The 26667-nt window shown below is 39.7% G+C and overlaps 1 protein-coding gene and 1 long non-coding RNA gene across 6 annotated transcripts in view; one reads left to right on the top strand and one right to left on the bottom strand.

The window, feature by feature from the left end:
• Nucleotides 1-26667, top strand: part of THAP6 (THAP domain containing 6) — a 33001-nt gene that overhangs the window by 2908 nt on the left and 3426 nt on the right. For 3 of the 5 annotated variants that reach the window (XM_033214420.1, XM_033214422.1, XM_033214423.1), the window contains exons 4-5: nucleotides 3585-3710; nucleotides 9048-10636. In XM_033214420.1, coding sequence (XP_033070311.1) covers nucleotides 3585-3710; nucleotides 9048-9302 — 381 coding nt within the window. In that variant the 3' untranslated portion in view covers nucleotides 9303-10636. Of the gene's footprint in view, nucleotides 1-3584; nucleotides 3711-9047; nucleotides 10637-26667 lie in introns of those variants that run through there. The other 2 variants (XR_004437967.1, XR_004437966.1) reach the window with 1 other exon arrangement.
• LOC117085476 overlaps nucleotides 23247-26667 on the bottom strand; it is a 23271-nt gene continuing 19850 nt past the window's right edge. Inside the window, exon 4 of the long non-coding RNA XR_004437968.1 lies at nucleotides 23247-23305. This is a non-coding gene — a long non-coding RNA (uncharacterized LOC117085476). The remainder of the gene's footprint in view (nucleotides 23306-26667) is intronic.

Here is a 26667-nt window from a genome sequence, read left to right as displayed (position 1 = left end):
CATTTTTATTGTTTGCTTATTCATTTGAAGTCCATTCTTGAAGTTTTAAATTTGTAGACTGCATCTTCAAATTTGGAATGTGTAGTAGGAGTGTTTTACCAGTAACCACTCATAAATATTTGTACATTACTAAGGTTTGATGAAATGGACTGACTTTAGGAATTAGCATAACTCAAGATTTTTGTCTAAAAATTGAAGTTAACATAAGAAGGTTGAATAAGGTTCCTTATTTTAAACAGGACTAAAATGAACATTATTGTAGCTGGCTTATATCCTTATTTCCTTAAACTAAATTCTACAAATAAAATTGTTGGATCAAAGACTATATACACTTTTTAAAGATTTGCTTTTGATAAAGATCTTCCAAAGCCTCATAAGAAGGTTGAGCTGATGTTCCAAGTTGGCAGTCCCTAACACTGGCGTAGAAGTCAAGAGCAGAACCACTAACAGGACTAAAGTACTTGTAAGAGCCACATACATGGAAGCGTAAAGTCTAGGTATGATCAAAAGGAAGAAAACCAAAAAAGAGATATAAGCACAGGAGAAGAAAAGGTCAGGAAAAGAAAGAACAGTCGAATAAGTAAACGCTAATTGAATTCTGTGTTTTTTTCTCAGTAATATTCCCATGGATTGGCTGCCTCATTCTCAGTATCTCTCTTGACTTTATATACCTAAAAGTGAATTTCCAGAGCCTATAGACATTGATTGATTGATTCCAATGTGGAAAATTCAGGGAGATCATTGAAAGGGCTCTCCTTCCTGGCAGCTAAAAACAAGAGAAGTAGCCAGAAGCATACCCACTCCCATGCAGTCCTGGTCACTTTCTGCAGTTGGTCATATTGTAGAACCTGAGTGATCAGGTAGAGAGTGCCTCACTAATAAATATACAGTATCTTGGGAAAGTTGCTCTAGGGCTTTTGTTTTTTTCCTACCACCAAGGTGTCATCTAGCTGTAATGTTAAGAGGACCTTAAGAAATATGAGCATAATAAATCAAGTAAATCATAAGTTTCTAACTTTTCAGAAACTATTGATTTCCTTTAACAAATAAATTTTTCACTTTAGAAAATAAGATTATAGGAGCAAAAATAAAATAAATAATCACATAATCCATAGATAATACTGTGAACACTTTGATCTGTATCTCTGTAATTATTTATAAATATGCTTTATATAAATTCATCTATATATAGATAATCTTCTGGAAATAGAATTACACTGTATACCTTTTCCTTTATTTGCTTTATTTGGTTTTTTAACATAGTGTGTACTGTGTGCCAGGCACTATTCCAAGTACTTTACATTAATCTATTAACTCAGTCCTTGAAAGAACCATGTCAGGTAAGTACTATTATTATTTTCATTTTATCACTTGAGAAAACTGAGGCCCAGAGAACTAGAATGACTTCTCCAGGGTCACACTGCTATTAAATGGCAGAGGCTAGATTTGATCCCAGGCATTTTGGCTTCAGAGTCTACTATTAACTACTACTCTCCATGACATTAAATATTTTCCTACAACCATAGCTTTCAAACTTTAGTCTACATAAGGATTATACAGTGAGTTTGTTTAAAATACAGAATCCTGCATCTTCCAGAGAATTAGATTCAGTAAGTTGGAGTGTACTTTCTAACATCTCAATCTGTTTGTGCTGCAGATCTATGCATCACATGTTTAAGAGAAACCTATATAGACCATCACTTTTTTAAACTAAACTTTATATTGAAGTAAAACATATTTATGGAAGAGTGCTTATAAGTGTACAAATCAATGAGTTTTCACAAAGTGGGTCCACTCATGTCACTCCCCTCAGACCAAGATATAAAACATTACAGGTGCCCCAGAAGCCTCCCTCACATGCTTTCCCAGTCACTACTGTCTTGACTTTATCACTGTCAGTTATATACATAGAGTCCTGTCTACAGTATGTACTCTGGCTTTGTTAGCTCAACATTTTGTGTGATTCATCCACATTGTAGCATGAGATACTGCTCCGTTTATCTTCTTTGCTGTATAGTATTGCGATGTACAAATAAACTAATTCTTCATTCTACTATTAATAAATGTTTGGGTGGTTTTTCACATTGGGGCTATTATAACTTGTGCAGCTCTGAACATTTTGGGGCACGTCTTTTGGTCCATTTATGTATACATCTCTATAGGGTATATATATGCTTCAATTAGAAGAGGAAATTACTAGGTCCTGGTGATGTGGATGTTCAGCTTGAATACATATTGCCATTGTTTTCCAAAGTGCTTTTGCAAATTTATAGTCCCACCATCAGCGTGTAAGAATTCCTTTGGTTCCATATCGTTGACAGTAGTTAGTGGTGTCAATTATATAGACCATATTTTACTGACCATATAGTAGTTGATCCTACATATGAACAATAGTATATGTAATCAGTCTTCAATATTGTGTATGGGCTGTCATCTTTCCTTATTTTAAACAGGACTAAAATGAACATTATTGTAGCGGGCTTATATCCTTATTTCCTTGAACTGAATTCTGCAAACAGAATTGTTGGATCAAAGACTATATACGCTTTTTAAAGATTTGCTTTTGATAAAGATCTTCCAAAGCCTCATTAGAAAGCTTGCACCAATCTATCACCCTACTAGCTATGCATAAGAATGTCTACCTACCCTAATCCTTGGTATAAGTGGTGTTTGTAAACTTTGCTAAAATTGATAGGCAAAATGGTATCTTAATTGTTTTAATTTATCTGTGAACACTCGTGCGTGTCTACATTTTTTCATGTGTTTATTGGATAAGTGTACTGTTTTGTGAGTTACTTATTCAGGTCCTCTTCTATTATCTTTTCCTATGCTGTTTTGTAAAAACACTGGATATCGAGGATACGAATCATTTAACTGCCATCTACATTGCAGTTCCTTTTTTTTCTCCCCTTTCTCCCACTTCCTTCCCAGTTACTTTTTATTGTTTGTCTTCAGTTCTAGTTATGGCATGGGTTTATTTTTTTTGAAATTCAGGCTTTTTTCAATGTAGTCAATTCTATATTTTCTCTTGTGTTATATGACGTTAGCCTTCCTCACCTTAAGATTATATAAATATTCTCTATATTTTTTCTACCACCTATGGTTTTCTTTTTTACATAAAATTTCAGTACATGGAATTTCATTGTGGTTTATTTATATAAAGGATACAACCACTTTTCTTAATTAGTTGATTTTTACATGATTTGTGCCTTATTTAGAATGCCACCTTTATCCTAAAGGCATCTGTCTACTTGATGATCTGTTTCTAGGTTTTTCTGTCTAGTCCTAAGAAAGGAACACACTATTTTAATTATTGTTACTGTGTATTATATTTTTAATAGCTTGTAGAGTGTATCCTCCTACACTCTTCCTTTTTAGGAAAATTTGTGTTTTCAGATGAACCTTAGAGTTGTTTTCAGGAAGTTCTTTTAAAATTATCTGGGTGGAATTTATTGACTTTTAAAAGCAATTTCCATGAAAAGAAATGTGGTATTAACTTCACTATACAAAGTTAACAAGGAATAAAAATGTAAGAAAGGACAAAAGTGTCTCACTTGATGATTGTTATTAACTATTCTTAACAGGGGAAAAGAGAAAAACTTCATTGTAGAAAAAACTTCACCCTCAAAACTGTTCCAGCCACTAACTACAATCATCATCTTGTTGGTGCTTCCTCATATATTAAAGAATTCCAATCCCAGTTCATTTTTGTAAGTAAATTACTTACTGAGCTCATGTTAATTCTTTTAAGGTGAATATGTCCTCTCCATTAGAATCAAATTTTTCAGAATCCTAGCAAAATCTAGGGGTTAATATGTAATATCTACCAATAATATTGCTTCCTAGAATCATTATAATTTGTATATATGCAACATCAAAAGAGAGGTAGTTAATCCTTTGCTTACATATGTAATTCATTGAAGAAAGCTTTTTGCAAGGATATTTCTACCAAGGAAATAATTCTCTCTAACTGCTGTAATTTCCATATGAAATATGTAGTAAAAAATAGCTATTTCTCTAAGTTTTCTCAGTTATACACATACAGAGTATTCAAGCTTGCATTTATTTATTCATCTCATTGCTTATTCATGTTAGAGGCAGGCATGGAATCTAGATCTCTTTTACTATCTTGATTAACATGGCTTTATAATAACTTCTTTTTGTGGCTACATAGTAAGTATGTATATATATAGGATACATGAGATATATTTAGGTATACAATACATGATAATCACATTAGGGTAAATAGGGTATCCATCACATTAAGCATTTATCCTTTATGTTACAAAAAAATCCAATTATACTTTTAGTTATTTTTAAATATACGATAAATTATTGTTGGCTATTGTCACCCCGTTGTACTGTCAAATACTAGATCTTATGCAGTCTGTCTAACTATATTTCTGTACCTATTAACCATCCCCACTTCCCCCCATTCCACTACCCTTCCCAACCTCTCATAACCATCATTTTACTCTCCTATCTCTGTGGGTTCAATTGTTTTGATTTTTAGATCCTGCAAATAAGTGAGAACATATAATGTTTGTCTTTCTGTGCCTGGCCTATTTCTATCTATGTTGTTGCAAATGTCTAAATCTCATTTTTTTAATGACTCATTAGTACTCCATGGTGTTTAAGCACCACATTTCTTTATCCATTCATCTGTTGATGGACACTTAGGTTGCTTCCAAATATCGGCTATTGTGAACGATCTGCAACAAACATGGGAGTGCAGATATCCTTTTGATATACTGGTTTCCTTTCTTTGGGGTATACACCCAGCAGTGGGATTGCTGGATCATACAGTAGCTCTGTTTTAGTTTTTTGGTTGTCCTAATTTATCCCAACAGTGTACAGGGTTCCTTTTTCTCCACATCCTTGCCATCATTTGTTGTTGCCTGTTTTAGGTATAAAAGCCATTTTAACTGGCATGAGATATTTTGTCATTGTAGATTTGATTTGTGTTTCTCTGATGATCAGTGATAATGAGTTCCTTTTTATATGCCTGTTAGCCATTCGTATGTCTTCTTTTGAAAAATGTGTATTCAGATGTTTTGCCCAGTGTTTAATCAGATTTTTAGATTTCTTTCCTGTTGAGTTTTTCGAGCCCACTGTATATTCTAGTTATCAATCCCTTGCCAGATGGATAGTTTACAAACATTTTGTCCCATTCTGTGGGTTGTCTCTTCACTTTGTTGATTGTTTCCTTTGCTCTGCGGAAGCTTTTTAACTTGGTGTGATCTCATTTGTCCGTTTTGCTTTGGTTGCCTGTGCTTGTGGGGTATTACTCAAGAAATCTTTAGGCCGGGTGTGGTGGCTCATGCCTGTAATCCCAGCACTTTGGGAGGCCAAGGTGAGTAGATTGCTTGAGCTCAGGAGTTCGAGACCAGCCTGGGAAACATGGTGAAACCCCATCTTTACTAAAAATACAAAAAAATTAGCTGGGGGTGGTGGCATATGCCTATAGTCTCAGCTGCTCAGGAGGCTGAGTGGGAGGATCACTTGAGCCCAGGAGATCAAGGCTGCAGTGAGCTTGTTCGCACCCACTGTACTCCAGCCTGGGCAACAAAGTGAGAACCTGTCTCAAAAAAAAAAAAATCTTAGCCCAGACCAATGTCCTGGGGAGTTTCCCCAATGTTTTCTTGTAGTCGTTTCATAGTTTGAGGTCTTAGATTTAATTCTTTAATCCATTTTGATTTGATTTTTGTATATTGTAAGAAGAATGGGTCTAGGTTAGTGTTTCTGCATGTGGATATCCAGTTTTTCCAGCACCGTTTATTGAAGAGACTGTCTTTTCCCCAGTTTATGTTCTTGGCACCTTTGTTGAAAGTGAGTTCAGTGTAGATGTGTGGATTTGTTTCTGAGTTCTCTTTTCTGTTCCATTGGTCTGTGTGTCTGTGTTTAGGTTTATGGCATCTTTAACTTATCACAGGCTATGTTAAAGTATTATTTCCCTTATATACAAAAATCTTATATACTTTGATTTTTCCTTTCTCAATCTTTGTGCTATTGCTGTCAAGCATTTCACTTTTACATATGCTATAGACTCCACACCATATTGTTGTTATTTTTGTTTAAACAGTAAATTATTCTTTAAAGAGATTTGGATAATAAGAAAAAAACTGATATTATCCATGTAGGTGCCATTTCCAGAGCTTTTCATTCCTTTGTGTCTGTCCATATTTCCACCTGTTATCATTTTGCCTGCAGGGCTTATTTTAACATTTCCTGTAGTGCAACTATGCTGGTGATGAATTCTTTCAATGTTTCTATTTCTTAAAAAGTTTAAGCTTCACTTTTGAAAGATATTTTTACTAGGTAATCAAATTCTAGGTTAACAGTTTTGGGGGCTGGGGCAGTTGTTTTTGGTACTTTTGAAGATGTTGCCCTACTGTATTCTTACATGCACCATTTCTAATGAAAAATTTAATTAATATCATACTTTTATTCTCTGTACCTAATACTTCTTTTTTTCTTTGCTTTTAAGAATTTGTCTGTTTTTTAAATTTTTTTATTTATTTATTTTTGGAGACAGGATTTCACTCTGTCACCCAGGCTAGAGTGCAGTGGCACACTCACGACTCACTGCAGCTTCAACTTCCCAGGCTCAAGCAATCCTCCCACCTCAGCCTCCTGAGTAGCAGGGACTTACAGGCATGTGCCACCATGCCGGACTAATTTTTATTTGTTTTTGTAGAGACCAGATTTCCCCATGTTGCCCAGGCTGGTCTCAAACTCCTAAGCTCAGGCAATCCCCCTGCCTCAGCCTCCCAAAGTGCTAGGCCAGGCATGAGCCACTGTGCTGGACAAGAATTTTTGGTTTTTCTACTGCTTTTGCCTAATCTGATGGTGATATGCCTTGGTTTCATTTTCTTCATATTTCTTGTGATTAAGATTTGTTGGGCTTTTTTATTTATCAGTTTATAGTTTTTATTAAACTTGGAAAATTTTGGCCATGATGTCTTTTTTTTTTTTTTTTTTTTTTTTTTTGAGATGGAGTCTCACTCTGTCACCCAGGCTGAAGTGCAGTGGCCGGATCTCAGCTCACTGCAAGCTCCGCCTCCCGGGTTCACGCCATTCTCCTGCCTCAGCCTCCCGAGTAGCTGGGACTACAGGCGCCCGCCACCTCGCCCGGCTAGTTTTTTTTGTACTTTTTTTAGTAGAGACAGGGTTTCACTGTGTTAGCCAGGATAGTCTCGATCTCCTGACCTCGTGATCCACCCATCTCTGCCTCCCAAAGTACTGGGATTACAGGCTTGAGCCACCACGCCCGGCCAATTTCTTCAAATATTTCTTTCTATCCCAATTTTTCCTCTTCTTCAGGAATTCTAATTACATGTATATTGGGCTGTCTGAAATTGTGCAACAGGTTGCTGATGCTTTATTTTTTTTCTATCTCCTTTTCTCTCTCTAGTCCATACTGGATAGTTCCTGTTGCTATAACTTTATATTCATGAAATCTTTTATTCTGAAATGTTAAATTTCAAAAAATACACTGCCATTCTCTCCAGTGTATTTTTTTACCTCACACATCGTAGTTATCTGTAGATATTCTATTAGAGTCTTTTTTATATATTTTATGTACTTAACTTTTTGAATAGATGGAGTACAATTTTAACAACTTTCTTAATTATATTGTCTGCTAATTCTAACATTTGTATCAGTTCCAGCTTGGTTTCCATTGATTGATTTATCTCTCATTATGACTAATGTTTTCCTGCTTATTTCCATGCCTGGTAAATTTTGCGTGCCATGAATTTTGAGTTTTAATTTGCCAGATGCTAGGTATTTTTGTATCATGTTTTCTTGAGCATTGTTCTGGGGTACAGTTAGTTAGAAACTGTTCGACCCTTTCAGATTTTACTTTGTTTGACAAGACATTTTGTATACTTAATGTCCATGAATCTTGACATTTTCAAGTCTGGCCAGTGGGAATAGTGACTATGCCCCATGAGCACAGGACACTCCTAATCTCTGGTTGTTCTTTCCTTAGCCTTGAGTAGTTTCCTCACGTTCATGTGCTCATCTTACTCCGTGGAATACTCAAGGGGGAGCCTCTGAAGATCTCAAGTTTTTTCTGTGCAGCTCTCATCTGTCTAGTACTTTGTCCTGTGAACTGTAGCCACGTTGGTCTCCCTGGATGTTTTGCACTACCTCCTCAACTCAGTCTGCTAAGCTCTGCCTGGGTTTCCCTTCCTTGCCCTGAGGCCTAGAAACTCTCATGCAGTTAGCTGGAGCAGGCTTAGGTCTTACCTCTTTGTTTCCCATCTGTCCACAATAGCTGCTGTCCTTGCCAAATATCCATTATCTTAAAAGCTATTTTTTTCTGTCTTTTAGCTTTGTGTTGGTTCTTTGAGGTAGGGGTCAATCCAGTCTCTATTACTTTATCTTGGCTGGAAATAAAAGTCTTCTCTGCTAATTTTAATATTAAATAACAACTTTTAAAGATTATTTTATAGTGCCTTTATAAGCTATGTCAGTGTTATTTTCCCTATTTTCAAATGAAAAAGGAATAAAAGCATATCCAGCAAATTTAAGCATAACCATAGTAAACACCGAGAGGAGTTGTCTCTTAAAAATTCCAAAACCAGAGTCCTCTCTAAATCCCCAACACCCAGCCTGAGAACCTGCTGCAGTACTCCTTTCCTGTCATATCTTATCAAATGCAATAGCCATCCAATAAAGTAACCCAGTTAAAAATTTAAATTTGTTTGATAGGTAAAAATTAAACTTAGCAGCACCACATTGAAGGAACAAAAGCTGTAGAGTCATTGCAAGTGTCATGCTATTCATAGAGATAAGTGCTTCCCATCCATAATATTCTGCAGTCCTTGTGTATGCCTGGCCTTTGTAAAATAAGGGAGGCCCTTAGCACCCTAAATATTGCTTCTACCCCCATCTTCTTCCTATGTTCCTTAACCTGTAAATATCACCAACTTAAAGGTGTTCTCTAAGCATTGTAAATGAAGAAACAGCTTAGACCTAGTTATAAGCTTTTATCCAACTACATGTCTGTCTGATTAATAACTTGGTGTTTATATTTTTAGGAACATAGCTACAGTGTAATGGATAGTCCAAAGAAACTTAAGCATAAATTAGATCATGTGATCGGCGAGCTAGAGGATACGAAGGAAAGTCTACGGAATGTTTTAGACCGAGAAAAACGTTTTCAAAAATCGTTGAGGAAGACAATCAGGGAATTAAAGGATGAATGTCTGATCAGCCAAGAAACAGCAAATAGACTGGACGCTTTCTGTTGGGAGTGTTGTCAGGAGAGCATAGAACAGGACTATATTGCATGAAATAATTTCATGTTGTGTTCTACCTAAAATTGTCATTGGTACAAATTTTTGTAAAATCTCATTTATCATCACTAAATGATATCCATCATTTAAAGTGCTGCTTTGGATTCTCTGGAGCGTTATGCATTATAGTTGTTATCCAAAGACTTTTTTGAAAATATGCAGAAATTTGTGGTAATTATGTATTTGTGTGACTTGTGACAATTATGTTTTGTAGACCTACACTAGTGCCAGGTCACTACTGTAAGATGTTAAAATCTCAAGAAAATTTCACAGAGCTAAAGAAACGATGTCAAATTAGTCACATTAAGCTGTAGTAGAAGGAATTGGACACTTCTCCAGCAACATCAGATTTTTGGCTTCAAAGGAGTACCTTTACTTACATGTGCTTTATGGTAAGTACATTGAATTTTACTTTAAATGCATATTACTACAAAGCACAATTCATTTATAATACATATCCATCTTGGATTCAATCCAAGGTGCTTTTGCTATCAATAATACCAAAGGATCTTTTTACAAGGCTTCCTGTGGTATTGACTCTGAGAATAACACATGGTGAAGATCTGTTGTTGGCTTTTAGAATTGTTCAGAGCCAATTTAAGAAGAACCCTCGTGAAGTCTCAGTTTTCAGTACAGTACATCATTCCTCCTCACTAGGAGCACTTTGATGTAAACCAGAATAGCTTTAAAAGACGAAAAGGGTCATATATCTGATTTTTAAATGGTTAGTTGCTCTAACAGGTCTGAACACTTTGCTTCATGACTATTTCATCATAAAGGTATATCTTCAAAATCTGAAAGCCAGTACTAGCTCTATACTTTTAATACTGCTTTGTATTTTATATATAAAGTAGTATTGCTGACATTTTTTAAAAATATAAAATATAAAAGAAACCATTAAAAATTAATAATTGTGGCTCTTCCAGTTGAAATAGGAATTGGAGAGAAAGGATTAGAATATTTTAATTAGGAAAGTAGATTATTGTCCAAGGGCTTTTATTTAGAGAAATGGGTAATTAAAATAGCAGCTTTAGAATAGTTTCTTACTGAATATGCAAAGGAATAATTCCTTGTTATTTCCTAATTGTTCCAAGTCTCATAAATTTAGCTTTTGTCATAATTCCTTACCCAAAACAACTGAAATTAAGAGTCATAAATACTGTAGGTTAGAATAAAAACCATTTGCCAAAGCAACACTCTACTTAGGAGCACGTGTACATACATGAACCTCATTCAGAAGTCCATGCTGTAGCAGTTAGAATTTGAGTATCAGCCGTTTCACTGTAATAACAAAAACTGAATTGCATTTTGTGCTCATTTGTTTATTGTAATTTTATTTTTGTTACATTAATATTAGTTAAGATATGGTCACTTGAATTTTTTGTATTTAAGAATTTTCTGTTTTAATGCATGTTACACTTTTATGTAGGATTCCAAACCTTCCCTCTAAAATGGGATTTAACCCACATCTGCGAGATCAGCGTTATGCTAAGAGGAAATCACTGAGGCCATATCTTTTTACAACCTGAAAAAAAAGTAGTAAAAAGATAGTTAAAAAAAAGGCCAAGTGGTGGCTCATACCTGTAATCCTAGCACTTTGGGAGGCCAAGGCAGGCAGATCACTTGAGGTCAGGAGTTCAAAACCAGCCTGGCCAACATGGTGAAACCCCATCTCTACTAAAAATAAAAAAAAAAATTAGCCAGGTGTGGTGGCACACTCCTGTAATCCCAGCTACTTGGGAGAACTGAGGCAGGAGAATTGCTTGAACCCAGGAGGCAGAGGTTGCAGTGAGCCAAGATCATGCCATTGCACACTCCAGCCTGAGCAACAGAGCGAGACTTCGTCTCAAAAAAAAAACTCTTTCATTAATTACCCATTATTTATTTTAGTTGTCTCATTTTGATTTCATAAATGAACACCCTAATGGAAAGTTTGGATATGATCTTAGGTTTTATGGAGATGTTTTCAATGGAGATTATTTTTCCCTCACCCTATTTGTGAGTATATAAATTAAAGTAAGTCAGTGGACAATGGAGAAAAAGTAAGAGGGTAGATCCAAACACAGTATGTCTAAATTCTAGCACTCTACTGGCTGCTTAGAATACACCAAACCTGGAAGACCTTTCCAAGAGTAAAATCCCAGTCTGCCACTATCAAAATTGCCACAGTCGCTTTTACTACTTGTGTTCATAGTAGACTCAGCACCTCTTTTTCACTGGACCTAGTATAACTGAGAAATAAATAACTGTGTGCAAAGTATTGGTATCGTTAAGAACCCAGAGCTGGGGGGGCGGAGCAAGATGGCCGAATAGGAACAGCTCCAGTCTTCAACTCCCAGCGCGAGCGACACAGAAGACCGGTGATTTCTGCATTTTCAACTGAGGTACTGGGGTCATCTCTCTAGGGAGTGCCGGACAATCGGTGCTGGTCAGCTGCTGCAGCCTGACCAGCGTGAGCTGAAGCAGGGCGAGGCATCGCCTCACCTGGAAGCGCAAGGGGGAAGAAAATCCCTTTTCCTAGCGAGGGGAACTGAGACACACAACACCTGGAAAATCGGGTAACTCCCACCCCAATACTGCGCTTTAAGGAAACAGGCACACCAGGAGAATATATCCCATACCTGGCGGGAGGGTCCCACGCCCACGGAGCCTCCCTCACTGCTAACACAGCCGTCTGTGGCGATCTATCCGCAAGGCAGCAGCGAGGCTGGGGGAGGGGCGCCCGCCATTGCTGAGGCTTAAGTAGGTAAACAAAGCCGCTGGGAAGCCCGAACTGGGTGGAGCTCACAGCAGCTCAAGGAAGCCTGCCTGTTTCTGTAGACTCTACCTCTGCGGACAGCGCACAGCTGCAGTCCATTAGGGGAAAGAGCGGGCCGTGGCATACGCGAACGACTCTGTCTGACAGCTTTGGGGAGAGCCGTGGATCTCCTAACGCGGAGGTTGAGATCTGAGAACGGACAGACTGCCTGCTCAGGTGGGTCCCTGACCCCTGAGTAGCCTAGCTGGGAGACATCCCCCACTAGGGGCAGTCTGACACCCCACACCTCACAGGGTGGAGTCACCCCTGAGAGGAAACTTCCAAAGAAAGAATCAGACAGGTACAATCGCTGTTCAGCAATATTCTATCTTCGGCAACCTCTGCTGCTGACACCCAGGCAAACAGGGTCTGGAGTGGACCTCAAGCAATCTCCAACAGACCAACAGACAGTCCTTCTGACTGTCAGAAGGAAAACTATCAAACAGGAAGGACACCTATACCAAAACCCCATCAGTACGTCACCATCATCAAAGACCAGAGACAGATAAAACCACAAAGATGGGGAAGAAGCAGGGCAGAAAAGCTGGAAATTCAAAAAATAAGAGCGCATCTCCTCCTGCAAAGGAGCGCAGCCCATCGCCAGCAACGGATCAAAGCTGGTCAGAGAATGACTTTGACGAGATGAGAGAAGAAGGCTTCAGTCCATCAAACCTCTCAGAGCTAAAGGAGGAATTACGTACCCAGCGCAAAGAAACTAAAAATCTTGAAAAAAAAGTGGAAGAATTGACAGCTAGACTAATTAATGCAGAGAAGATCATAAACGAAATGACAGAGATGAAAACCATGACACGAGAAATACGTGACAAATGCACAAGCTTCAGTAACCGACTCGATCAACTGGAAGAAAGAGTATCAGCGATTGAGGATCAAATGAATGAAATGAAGCGAGAAGAGAAACCAAAAGAAAAAAGAAGAAAAAGAAATGAACAAAGCCTGCAAGAAGTATGGGATTATGTAAAAAGACCAAATCTACGTCTGATTGGGGTGCCTGAAAATGAGGGGGAAAATGGAACCAAGTTGGAAAACACTCTTCAGGATATTATCCAGGAGAACTTCCCCAACCTAGTAGGGCAGGCCAACATTCAAATTCAGGAAATACAGAGAACGCCACAAAGATACTCCTCCAGAAGAGCAACTCCAAGACACATAATTGCCAGATTCACCAAAGTTGAAATGAAGGAAAAAATCTTAAGGGCAGCCAGAGAGAAAGGTCGGGTTACCCACAAAGGGAAGCCCATCAGAATAACAGCAGACCTCTCGGCAGAAACTCTACAAGCCAGAAGAGAGTGGGGGCCAATATTCAACGTTCTTAAAGAAAAGAATTTTCAACCAGAATTTCATATCCAGCCAAACTAAGCTTCATCAGTGAAGGAGAAATAAAATCCTTTACAGATAAGCAAATGCTTAGAGATTTTGTCACCACCAGGCCTGCCTTACAAGAGACCCTGAAGGAAGCCCTAAACATGGAAAGGAACAACCGGTACCAGCCATTGCAAAAACATGCCAAAATGTAAAGACCATCGAGGCTAGGAAGAAACTGCATCAACTAACGAGCAAAATAACCAGTTAATATCATAATGACAGGATCAAGTTCACACATAACAATATTAACCTTAAATGTCAATGGACTAAATGCTCCAATTAAAAGACACAGACTGGCAAACTGGATCAAGAGTCAAGACCCATCAGTCTGCTGTATTCAGGAGACCCATCTCACATGCAGAGACATACATAGGCTCAAAATAAAGGGATGGAGGAAGATCTACCAAGCAAATGGAGAACAAAAAAAAGCAGGGGTTGCAATCCTAGTCTCTGATAAAACAGACTTTAAACCATCAAAGATCAAAAGAGACAAAGAAGGCCATTACATAATGGTAAAGGGATCAATTCAACAGGAAGAGCTAACTCTCCTAAATATCTATGCACCCAATACAGGAGCACCCAGATTCATAAAGCAAGTCCTTAGAGACCTACAAAGAGACTTAGACTCCCATACAATAATAATGGGAGACTTCAACACTCCACTGTCAACATTAGACAGATCAACGAGACAGAAAGTTAACAAGGATATCCAGGAATTGAACTCATCTCTGCACCAAGCGGACCTAATAGACATCTATAGAACTCTCCACCCCAAATCAACAGAATATACATTCTTCTCAGCACCACATCGCACTTATTCCAAAATTGACCACATAATTGGAAGTAAAGCACTCCTCAGCAAATGTACAAGAACAGAAATTATAACAAACTGTCTCTCAGACCACAGTGCAATCAAACTAGAACTCAGGACCAAGAAACTCAATCAAAACTGCTCAACTACATGGAAACTGAACAACCTGCTCCTGAATGACTACTGGGTACATAACGAAATGAAAGCAGAAATAAAGATGTTCTTCGAAACCAATGAGAACAAAGATACAACATACCAGAATCTCTGGGACACATTTAAAGCAGTGTGTAGAGGGAAATTTATAGCACTAAATGCCCACAAGAGAAAGCAGGAGAGATCTAAAATGGACACTCTAACATCACAATTAAAAGAACTAGAGAGGCAAGAGCAAACACATTCCAAAGCTAGCAGAAGGCAAGAAATAACTAAGCTCAGAGCAGAGCTGAAGGAGATAGAGACACAAAAAACCCTCCAAAAAATCAATGAATCCAGGAGTTGGTTTTTTGAAAAGATCAACAAAATTGACAGACCGCTAGCAAGACTAATAAAGAAGAAAAGAGAGAGGAATCAAATAGTCGCAATAAAAAATGATAAAGGGGATATCACCACCGACCCCACAGAAATACAAACAACCATCAGAGAATACTATAAATGCCTCTACGCAAATCAACTAGAAAATCTAGAAGAAATGGATAATTTCCTGGACACTTACAGTCTCCCAAGACTAAACCAGGAAGAAGTTGAATCCCTGAATAGACCAATAGCAGGCTCTGAAATTGAGGCAACAATTAATAGCCTACCCACCAAAAAAAGTCCAGGACCAGATGGATTCACAGCTGAATTCTACCAGAGGTACAAGGAGGAGCTGGTACCATTCCTTCTGAAACTATTTCAATCAATAGAAAAAGAGGGAATCCTCCCCAACTCTTTTTATGAGGCCAACATCATCCTGATACCAAAGCCTGGCAGAGACACAACAAAAAAAGAGAATTTTAGACCAATATCCCTGATGAACATCGATGCAAAAATTCTCAATAAAATACTGGCAAACCGGATTCAGCAGCACATCAAAAAGCTTATCCACCATGATCAAGTGGGCTTCATCCCTGGGATGCAAGGCTGGTTCAACATTCGCAAATCAATAAACGTAATCCAGCATATAAACAGAACCAAAGACAAGAACCACATGATTATCTCAATAGATGCAGAAAAGGCTTTTGACAAAATTCAACAGCCCTTTATGCTAAAAACGCTCAATAAATTCGGTATTGATGGAACGTACCTCAAAATAATAAGAGCTATTTATGACAAACCCACAGCTAATATCATACTGAATGGGCAAAAACTGGAAAAATTCCCTTTGAAAACTGGCACAAGACAGGGATGCCCTCTCTCACCACTCCTATTCAACATAGTGTTGGAAGTTCTGGCTAGGGCAATCAGGCAAGAGAAAGAAATCAAGGGTATCCAGTTAGGAAAAGAAGAAGTCAAATTGTCCCTGTTTGCAGATGACATGATTGTATATTTAGAAAACCCCATTGTCTCAGCCCAAAATCTCCTTAAGCTGATAAGCAACTTCAGCAAAGTCTCAGGATACAAAATTAATGTGCAAAAATCCAAGCATTCTTATACACCAGTAACAGACAAGCAGAGAGCCAAATCAGGAATGAACTTCCATTCACAATTGCTTCAAAGAGAATAAAATACCTAGGAATCCAGCTTACAAGGGATGTAAAGGACCTCTTCAAGGAGAACTACAAACCACTGCTCAGTGAAATCAAAGAGGACACAAACAAATGGAAGAACATACCATGCTCATGGATAGGAAGAATCAATATCGTGAAAATGGCCATACTGCCCAAGGTTATTTATAGATTCAATGCCATCCCCATCAAGCTACCAATGAGTTTCTTCACAGAATTGGAAAAAACGGCTTTAAAGTTCATATGGAACCAAAAAAGAGCCCGCATTGCCAAGACAATCCTAGGTCAAAAGGACAAAGCTGGAGGCGTCACGCTACCTGACTTCAAACTATACTACAAGGCTACAGTAACCAAAACAGCATGGTACTGGTACCACAACAGAGATATAGACCAATGGAACAGAACAGAGTCCTCAGAAATAATACCACACATCTACAGCCATCTGATCTTTGACAAACCTGAGAGAAACAAGAAATGGGGAAAGGATTCCCTATTTAATAAATGGTGCTGGGAAAATTGGCTAGCCATAAGTAGAAAGCTGAAACTGGATCCTTTCCTTACCCCTTATACGAAAATTAATTCAAGATGGATCAGAGACTTAAATGTTAGACCTAATACCATAAAAACCCTAGAAGAAAATCTAGGTAGTACCATTCAGGACATAGGCATGGGCAAGGACTTCATGTCTAAAACACCAAAAGCAACGGCAGCAAAAGCAAAATTGACACATGGGATCTAATTAAATTAAGAGCTTTTGCACAGCTAAAGAAACTACCATCAGAGTGAACAGGCAACCTACAGAATGGGAGAAAATTTTTGCAACCTACTCATCTGACAAAGGGCTAATATCCAGAATCTACAAAGAACTCAAACAAATATACAAGAAAAAAACAAACAACCCCATCAAAAAGTGGGGAAAGGATATGAACAGACATTTCTCAAAAGAAGACATTCATACAGCCAACAGACACATGAAAAAATGCTCATCATCACTCGCCATCAGAGAAATGCAAATCAAAACCACAATGAGATACCATCTCACACCAGTTAGAATGGCAATCATTAAGAAGTCAGGAAACAACAGGTGTTGGAGAGGATGTGGAGAAATAGGAACACTTTTACACTGTTGGTGGGATTGTAAACTAATTCAACCATTATGGAAAACAGTATGGCGATTCCTCAAGGATCTAGAACTAGATGTACCATATGACCCAGCCATCCCACTACTGGGTATATACCCAAAGGATTATAAATTACTCTACTACAAAGACACATGCACACGTATGTTTATTGCGGCACTATTCACAATAGCAAAGACTTGGAATCAACCCAAATGTCCATCTGTGACAGACTGGATTAAGAAAATGTGGCACATATACACCATGGAATACTATGCAGCCATCAAAAAGGATGAGTTTGCGTCCTTTGTAGGGACATGGATGCAGCTGGAATCCATCATTCTTAGCAAACTATCACAAGAAGAGAAACCAAACACCGCATGTTCTCACTCATAGGTGGGAACTGAACAATGAGATCACTTGGACTCGGGAAGGGGAACATCACACACTGGGGCCTATCATGGGGAGGGGGGAGGAGGGAGGGATTGCATTGGGGAGTTATACATGATATAAACGTCATGCACATGTACCCTAGAACTTAAAGTATAATAAAAAAAAAAAAAAAAAAAAAAAAAAGAACCCAGAGCTGCGCATTTTCTCTTTATTCTAATGGGAAAATAATTACTGATAGAAATCTGAGATTTAAAATAGGGTCCTCCCTGCTGCTGCAAACAATTGCCTAAGCACAGTATGTATCTTAGTCCTCTGTTCCCAGAGATTCCAACCTAGCCCAGGAAAGAACTGTGCTGTATAAAACAAAACCCAAGTCATCCCCCTCCAGAAGTTTCTCTGGCAGCCAAGGCAGACCCTAAGAGTTCCACTTTGCTTTAAAAGCTAGGAGTGGCCTCTAGAGCCAGGAACACATTAATACAACAGTTCAACCTCAGCACCAAGTCAGGTCCAAAGCACTTGATACGTGGATTTTTCTCTATATCAAGTTCAAATTTCTGGAAATAGACTTTGGTTGCTAACGATAATTAAAATTATGCCATAGTCTGTAATTTGAGAAAAGGTGAAATGTATTCAATATATATTTAGTTTTAATAAAAAGATAAAATTATTACAGAAATAATTGATAGAAAATCTATTATTTATTTGAAAAATAAAACATTTTCTCCAGTAATGTGTTATGTGGTTTTATACATTGAGGTATTCAATAAAATGGGCAGAGAAAAATGGAGAGTACATACATAGAGGTTTTGCTCTAATTTCTCCTCCACAATAACTCTAATATGGGGTCTGCAAGGTTACGTGACCCACATAACAAGCCAGCTTTCAGCACAACATGGACCTACCATAGAACCCTTTTCTGCTTTGGCCCTCACTCAAAACTGTCAGATTTTATGTCATCCAGTATATAAAGGAGAGCAGCATTCCTAGGTGTGAAATATGTTGCCTTTAGAACCCAAAGAGGCCTGTCAGGCATTGTGCTTTCTTCTTCATAGTGGAACATACAAGTTGTAATAACTTGTCTCTTACTTTAGAGGGGATGTCTTAGCATGCCCCAGATCACTGGGTACTTCTCCCTCAAAATTTTACTGATGTTTTAGACCCCTGAATTTCCTAAGTTTTATCTCACCCTCTGGAGCACATGTGCCTTATCAAGGCCTCCAATTAACTAGTCCTCCCATTGGATTAACATAATCCATCAGTAGAGTGAACTAAGTGATTTTCCATGAAATGTCTGTCCAGTCTAGACTTCTTTCAATTATAACAGAAGCAAGATCATTAACATATAAGCCTTGGGGACAAGACCATATATGTATACTGTCATTTTTTCCATGTGAATGTGGGCTGTTTCTGATCCTTTTCTCTAATAGGAATGGAAACCATGCACGCAATGGTTGTATGGCATCTACCCATAGACATGTTAATCTGCTCTGACAAAGATGCCACATCTGGCACAGCAGCTGTAATCAGGGCGACTAGTTGGTTGAATTTTCCTTAGTCCAACTGTCATCTTGCAGGATCTGTCTAAATTTTGCAGGGGCCAGAATAGTGAATTAAATGAAGAGAGATGGTAGAGGCCACCATTCATGTCTATCTTATATGTCTGTAAAGGTAGCACCTTAGTGAGCCCCACAGAAAACTCTGAAACTGGAGTAGTACACAAAAATGAGTTAACATAGGCATGAGAATGCTATCCTCGGAAAGGCCTGCAAGGTTGCAAGGTTGGTTCTTGAGTGGCATCTGGAAATTTGGATTTGGGGAGGGCTCCCACCATTCCCTAACTGCTAAGAGTAGTTCACTGTGCCAGACTGTTTGTACAGACAATGTGGTTTATGCGGAACACCTACTTTCCTTCTGGGAGTCTGGATTTGAGAATCTGTTAGGTAAAAGGGACCTGTGTGACCAGCCCCAAATAAAACTTTGAACATTGAATCTTTAATGAGCTTCCCTGGTAGACAACATGTGTATTGTCACAGTTCAGTGCTATAAATGTGTCCTGTGTGATTACACTGAGGAAGGACTCAGAAGCTACACCTGGTTTCCTCTAGACTTTGTACCATGTGCCTTTTCCCTTAGCTGATTGTGCTGCTGCTTTGTATCCTTTTGCTATAATCATAACCTTAAGTACAACTATATGCCAAATTCTGTGAGTCCTTCTAGTGAATCATGAAACTTGTGCGTGCTCTTGGGGACCTCAACACAGATGTCCTTCCAAACTTGTCCTGAGTTAGGGCAAAGAAGCTATATTAGTCCTTTTTCACGCTGCTAATAAAGACATACCCAAGACTGGGCAATTTACAAAAGAAAGAAGTTTAATGGACTTATAGTTCCACATGGCTGGGGAGGCCTCACAATCATGGCAGAAGGCAAGGAGAAGCAAGTCATGTCTTACATGGATGGTGGCAGGCAAAAAGAGCTTCTGCAGAGAAACTCCCAGTTTTTTGTTTTTTTTTTTTCTTTCAAACCATCGGATCTCATGAGACCCATTCACTATCACCAGAATGGCATGGGAAAGACCCGTCTCCATGATTCAGTCATCCCCCACTGGATCCCTCCCACAACACATGGGAATTATGGGAGCTACAAGATGAGATTTGGATGGGGACACAGAGCCAAGCCATGTCATTCCGCCCCTGGTCCCTCCCAAATCTCATATCTTCACATGTCAAAACCAGTCATGCCTTTCCAACAGTCCCCCAAAGTCTCAATTCATTTCAGCATTAACTCAAAAGTCCACAGCCCAAAGTCTCATCTGAGACAGGGCAATTCCCTTCTGCCTATGAGCCTGTAAAATCAAAAGCAAGTTAGTTACTTCCTAGATACAATGGGGTGCAGGCATTAGGTAAATACAGCCATTCAAATGGGAGAAATTGGCCAAAACAAAAAGTCTACAGGTCCCCTACAAATCCAAAGTCCAGCAGGGCGGTCAAATCTTAAGCTCCAAAATTATCTCCTTTGACTCCATGTCTCACATTTGGGTCATGCTAATGCAAGGCGTAGGTTTCTATAGTTTTGGGCAGCTCCATCCCTGTGGCTTTGCAGGGTACAGCCTCCCTCCTGGCTGCCTTTATTGGCTGGCATTGAATGTCTGTGACTTTTCCAGGCTCACAGTGCAAGCTGTTGGTGGATCTGCCATTCTAGGGTCTGGAGGATGGTGGTCCTCTTCTCACAGCTCCACTAGGCAATGCCCCAGTAGGGACTCTGTGTGGGGGTTCCAACCCCACATTTCCCTTCTGCCCTGCCTCAGCAGAAGTTCTCCATGAGGACCCTGCCCCTACAACAAACTTCTGCCTGGGCATCCAGGCATTTCCATACATCTGAAATCTAGGCGGAGGTGCCCAAACCTCAGTTCTTGACTTCTGTACACTCAAAGGCTCAACACCATGTGGAAGCTGCCAAGGCTTCAGACTTCTACCCTCTGAAGCCACGACCCAATCTCTGTTTTGGCCCCTTTGAGCCATGGCTGGAATGACTGGGACACAGGGCACCAAGTCCCTGGGCTACACACAACACGGGGACCCTGGGCCTGGCCCACAAAACCACATTTTCCTCCTAGGCCTCCAAACCTGTGATGGAAGGGGCTGCCTTGAAGATTGCTTACATGCCCTGGAGACATTTTACCCATTGTCTTGGAGATTAACATTCAGCTCCTCATTACTTACACAAGTTTCTGGAGCCGTCTTGAATTTCTCCTCAGAAAATGGGATTTTCTTTTTATCACAAGTCAGGCTGCAAATTTTCTGAACTTTTATGCTCTCCTTTCCTTATAAAACTGAATGCCTTTAACATTACCCAGGTCACCTATTGAATGCTTTGCTGCTTACAAATTGCTTCCACCAGATACTCTAAATCATCTCTCTCAAGTTCAAAGTTCCACAAGTCTCTAGGGCAGGGGCAAAATGCTGCCAGTTTCTTTACTAAAATGTAACAAGAGTCACCTTTGCTCCAGTTCCCAACAAGTTCCTCATCTCCATCTGAGACCACCTCAGCCTGAATTTCATTGTCCGTTTTGTTATCAGCATATTGGTCAAAGCCATTCAACAAGTCTCTGGGGAGTTTCAAACTTTCCCACATTTTCCTGTCTTCTGCTGAGCCCTCTAAACTGTTCCAACCTCTGCCTGTTACCCAGTTCCAAAGTTGCTTCCACATATTCAGGTATCTTTTCATCAGCACCCCACTCTCAGTAGCAATCTACTGTATTCATCCATTTTCACGATGCTGATAAAGACATACCCAAGACTGGGCAATTTACAAAGAAGTTAAATGGATTTACACTTCCACATGGCTGGGGAGGTCTCACAATCGTGGTGGAAGGCAAGGAGGAGCAAGTCACATCTTACATGGATGGCAGCAGGCAAAAAGAGCTTGTGCAGAGAAACTCCTGTTTTTTAAGAAACTATCAGATCTCATGAGACCCATTCACTGTCATGAGAACAGCTCAGGAAAGACCTGCCCCCATGGTCCATTCATCTCCCACTGGGTCCCTCCCACAGCACATGGGGAACTACAAGATGAAATTTGGGTGGGGACACAGAGCCAAACCATTATCAGAAGCTATGCCTTTATACACTTGTATCACCAGTTATTTGATGAGGGCTGCCCCATGAAGAGGGCATGCCACCCAGCAAGGCAGTTCAACTGAAGCAATTTCTGAAGAAGGCTGAGGTCTGTCTGCCAGGAGCACTCCCAGCAGCTGGAGGAATAAGTCCTTTGTTCCTGAAGGGAGTTCTGTACCTCAGAGTGCCCATTGTCCTTTTGAACTCCCTAGCACTCACTTCTCTCTATTCTGCTGTAACCCAGAGTTACTCTGTAATCTAATGCTCTCAGTAATGAAGAATTAGTGATATGTCAACCAACTTCAGAGTAAAACTGCTCTAGCAGGTCCCTCTAGTTATGAAAAGATGCATTTCCCAAAGATCTGTTGTATGTCGGAGACTCACTATGGTATTAACCATAGTTAACATAATAATATAATACGTTAACTTACTGTGGTGCTTACTTAGTACTAAGTACTAAGATACTTTTATACCTTTTGCATTAGATTCAACGTAAACTGGGTAAAGATGGAAAATCAGACATGAGCTGGTATAATACCAGGCAGTCTGCAAAACTATCCAGACATCTAAAACAGTACCTTTCTGTACATTGCAATCTATCTGGGTACCTACATCATAACTGACAAATTTCTCTGTCCTAGCTCCACTTCTATTGATTGTATACCCCTAACATCTCTCAGATACAGCCCCTTTCCCACTCAATCTCTAGGACCGTTTCCTTGGTTTAAGCTGTTATTTCTTAACTTGATTGCTGCAAGAAATTCTTTGGTCTCCCTGTCTCCAGTCTGTCTCCAGAGGGGTTTTTCTAAAATGCATATGTCAATAATTACATTAATCACAAGTGATCTAAAAATCCCAATTAAAAGGCAGAGATTGTGAGACTGGATTAAAAAGCAAAGCCCAGGCTAGGCACAGTGGTTCACGCCTGTAATCCCAGCACTTTGGGAGGCCGAGGCAGGCGGATCACCTGAGGTCGGGAGTTCAAGACCAGCCTCACCAACATGGAGAAACCCTGTCTCTACTAAAAATACAAAATTAGTCAGGTGTGGTGGCGCATGCCTGTAATCCCAGCCACTCAGGAGGCTGAGGCAGAAGAATCGCTTGAACCTGGGAGACACAGGTTGCGGTGAGCCGAGATCACACCGTTGCACTCCAGCCTGGGCAACAAGAGCAAAACTCCATCTAAAAAAAAAGAGAGAGAGAGAAGCCCAATCATATGCTGGATGCAGACAGTTACTTTATTTTTTAATTTATTTTATTTAGTTACTGAGACAGGGTCTCGCTCTGTCTCCCAGACTGGAGTGCAGTGGCATGATCACGTCTCACTGCAACCTCCACCTCCTGGTCTCAAGTGATCCTCCCACCTCAGCCTGCCGAGTATCAGGGACTACAGGTGCACACCACCATGCCTAGCTAATTTTTGTATTTTTTGTAGAGACAAGATTTCACCATGCTGCCCAGGCTGGTCTTGAACTCCTGGGCTCAAGCAATCTGCCCACCTCAGCTCCCAAAGTGCTGGGATTACAGGTGTGAGCCACTGTACCTGGCCGCACCTAGTTTCAAAGAATCCAGTAGGTTAAAGGATAGAAAAAGATATCCCTGTGATAACACTAATCAAAAGAAAGTTGAGGTAATAATAGACAAAATAGATTTCAGAGCAAAGTATATAAACAGGGAAAATGAGGGTTGTTTCATAATGATGAAAGGGTCAATTAAGAGGATATACAGTCCTAATATTTATGCACCTAATTAGAAAGCTTAAAATTCATATGCAAAAACTTGCAGAACTGCAAGAAGAAATAGATAAATTTATACAACAGTTGTCAAAAAAATATATATATGAGTATGGGCAGAGCTGAAAACAGTCCTGGAGGGAGAGGACCATGGTCTCAGAAATCTAGGGGAGCATCAAAACTAATGAGGACTGTGAAAGAATAATGCCCCCTGCAAGGATGTCCAGGTCCTAATCCCTAGAACCTGTGAATATCACTAATATGGTTTGGTTCAGTGTCCCCACCCAAATCTCATCTTGAATCGCACTCCCATAATTCTCATGCGTTGTGGGAGGGACCCGGTGGGAGAAAATTGAATCATGGGAGCGGTTTCCCCCATACTGTTCTCATGGTAGTGAATGAGTCTCAAAGGAGCTGATGGTTTGATAAAGGGAAACCCGTTTCGATTGGCTCTCATTCTCTCTCTTTGCTTGCCACCATCCACTTAAGATGTGACTTTCTCCTCCTTGCATTCTGCCATGATTGTGTGGCCTCCCCTGCCACGTGGAACTGCGAGTCAAGTTAAACCACTTTCTTTGGTAAATTGCCCAGTCTCAGGTATGTCTTTATCAGCAATGTGAAAATGGACTAATACAATCACATTTCTTACGTGGTGAAAGAGAGTTTGCAGATTTGATTAAATTAAGGATCTAAAATATGGAGAGATTATCCTGGATTCTCCACTTGAGTCCTTACAAGAGATAGGCAGGAAATTCAGAGTCCAAGGAGATGTGACTATGGAAGCAAAGGTTGTGGTGGGTGACTATGGAAGCAAAGGTTGTGGTAACGAGCAGCCATGAGCTAAGGAATGTGAGCAGCCTCTAGAAGCTGGAAAAGGGAAGGAGATGAATTCTCCCAGAGAGCATCCAGAGGGAATGCAGCCCTGCTGTCCCATTTTAGATTTTGGACCTCCAGAACAACTGTAAGATAATTTGTGTTGTGTTTTACTCCACTAAGTTTGTGGTAATTTCTTACAGTGGCAATAGGGAACTAATACTAGGCTAAGACAGTATCAGAGAACCAAGCCAAGAAGTGGGAGCAACTGCAAAGTTAGTCAAATGTAACAAGAGGCAAAGAGAGAATCTAAAGGAAAGATTGGTTCTGGCTTGTTATGATGAGCCAGATAGGGCATGGCACTTGCGTAGACAGCCCCAGTTTGGGAGACAGCATTAAAAAATATCCTGAAATGCTCAAAAGTTTCATATTCCTCTAACAAGGGACTCTGGACATGCATATACAGTGCCTCAAAACAGGAAATTACGTACATGACCCAGATTGTAGGATTTGAGATTCTCGAAAACAGATAAAGGTGAGCTGAACTAGGAAGCCCTGTGTTTCACAGCCTCAGTATTGTAAAAAAAAAAAAAAAAAAAAAAAAAAACAGGAACATAAGAATGTCATTGGAGTGGGCCAGGGAAACCTGGCTTGTGCCTGAGAAGATAAATTCTACTTGTAGAGGGCCTGATTGTCTGGCCAAAAGAAAAAATATTCTATCCCTAAGAAGATGAGAGGTATAATTGGCTCTTCCACTGGACTAATGGGGAAAGGGAAGCCAAGTTTCTAAAACCTAAAGGCAAGCCTGGGTAGGGCCTGAGCCATTGATGCCACTTGTTGACTACTACCCTCTTCATAGGTCTCATGATTTTACTTTCACATTGCTGCCTCAACCTTCATTTAATATTTTAAAACTGTCACAGCTGCCTTTGGAGAACATGCTCAGGATAAACAACTGTCCGCCTGCTGCCACATCCCTCACCTTCCCGCTAGCTGTGCTTCTGATCATAGAATTGTGCCTGATGCAGAGCAGGAGCTGACAGAGATTGAAATGAAAGAAGAAAATGTTAGATTAGGACCAGGAAACCCAAGAGCAGAAGACCTACAATTTGTAATGTAAGAACCACAGGAGGGTCCATGATGAGCACTAGTCAGAGCAGTTGAGGCAGAAATGCTGAGAACCGAGCGCATTCAACATTTCCACACATACTCTTCAGGAGCCAGGAACTGTATGCCAGGAAATACACTAGGCATTGGAGAAACAACATAGATTCACTTCCTGTCTTCAAGGAGATTACACACTAGTATGAAGTTCCAGAAACCATAATCCAAGGATACCAGGGAGCGCAGCCTCATATCTCAAGACAATGGGTTCTTCTTGAATTCAGCCTAATGCCTTTCTCCTCATTGTGCACTACTTTATTGGACAACACACATGGCTCAATAGATTTATACCCACAGCATCTTGCAGTTTAAGTGTTTGGGTCTATCATTTGATATCTGTCTTCTCAGATACATAAAGAAGTTTACAGACTAACATATTTAATGTAGTAACCCATCACATACACTGCTTTTGAAGCCCCATACACTAGTGTGAGGGAACAAACAGGAATAAGCTGAAGACGTTCACAACCTACAGGGACGTACGAGTATATAACACAAATACAGCTAAGTGGGCAATATAGCAGGGTCTGTGGCAGTTAAAGGTACTGAAACTATGAAATTAATGGAGCTTCAAAAGTACAAAATCGAACATAAGTTTGTCAGTGCAAGCACTTTGAAAGTTCTGTCCCAGGACCTGTATTCTGTAGGCACCTTCCTGGGAAGTGAGAGTAGGAGACCAAACCAGCTGGGGAGAATCAAACAGACTTGGGTTCAAGTCCCCAGTCTCCCACTTCATCATATATGAGAAGTGGGTCAACTTGCTGAATTTGAGCACTTACAAAGTAGACAATAGCATCTTACCCATTAGTGGTGAGAATTTAATTGTGTGTAAAA

The sequence above is a fragment of the Trachypithecus francoisi genome, unplaced genomic scaffold, assembly GCF_009764315.1.
Source record: "Trachypithecus francoisi isolate TF-2019V2 unplaced genomic scaffold, Tfra_2.0 Lachesis_group1, whole genome shotgun sequence".
Taxonomy (NCBI): domain Eukaryota; kingdom Metazoa; phylum Chordata; class Mammalia; order Primates; family Cercopithecidae; genus Trachypithecus; species Trachypithecus francoisi.
Note: the sequence above shows the minus strand (reverse complement) of the source record. Positions and strands in the feature narration are given on the sequence as shown.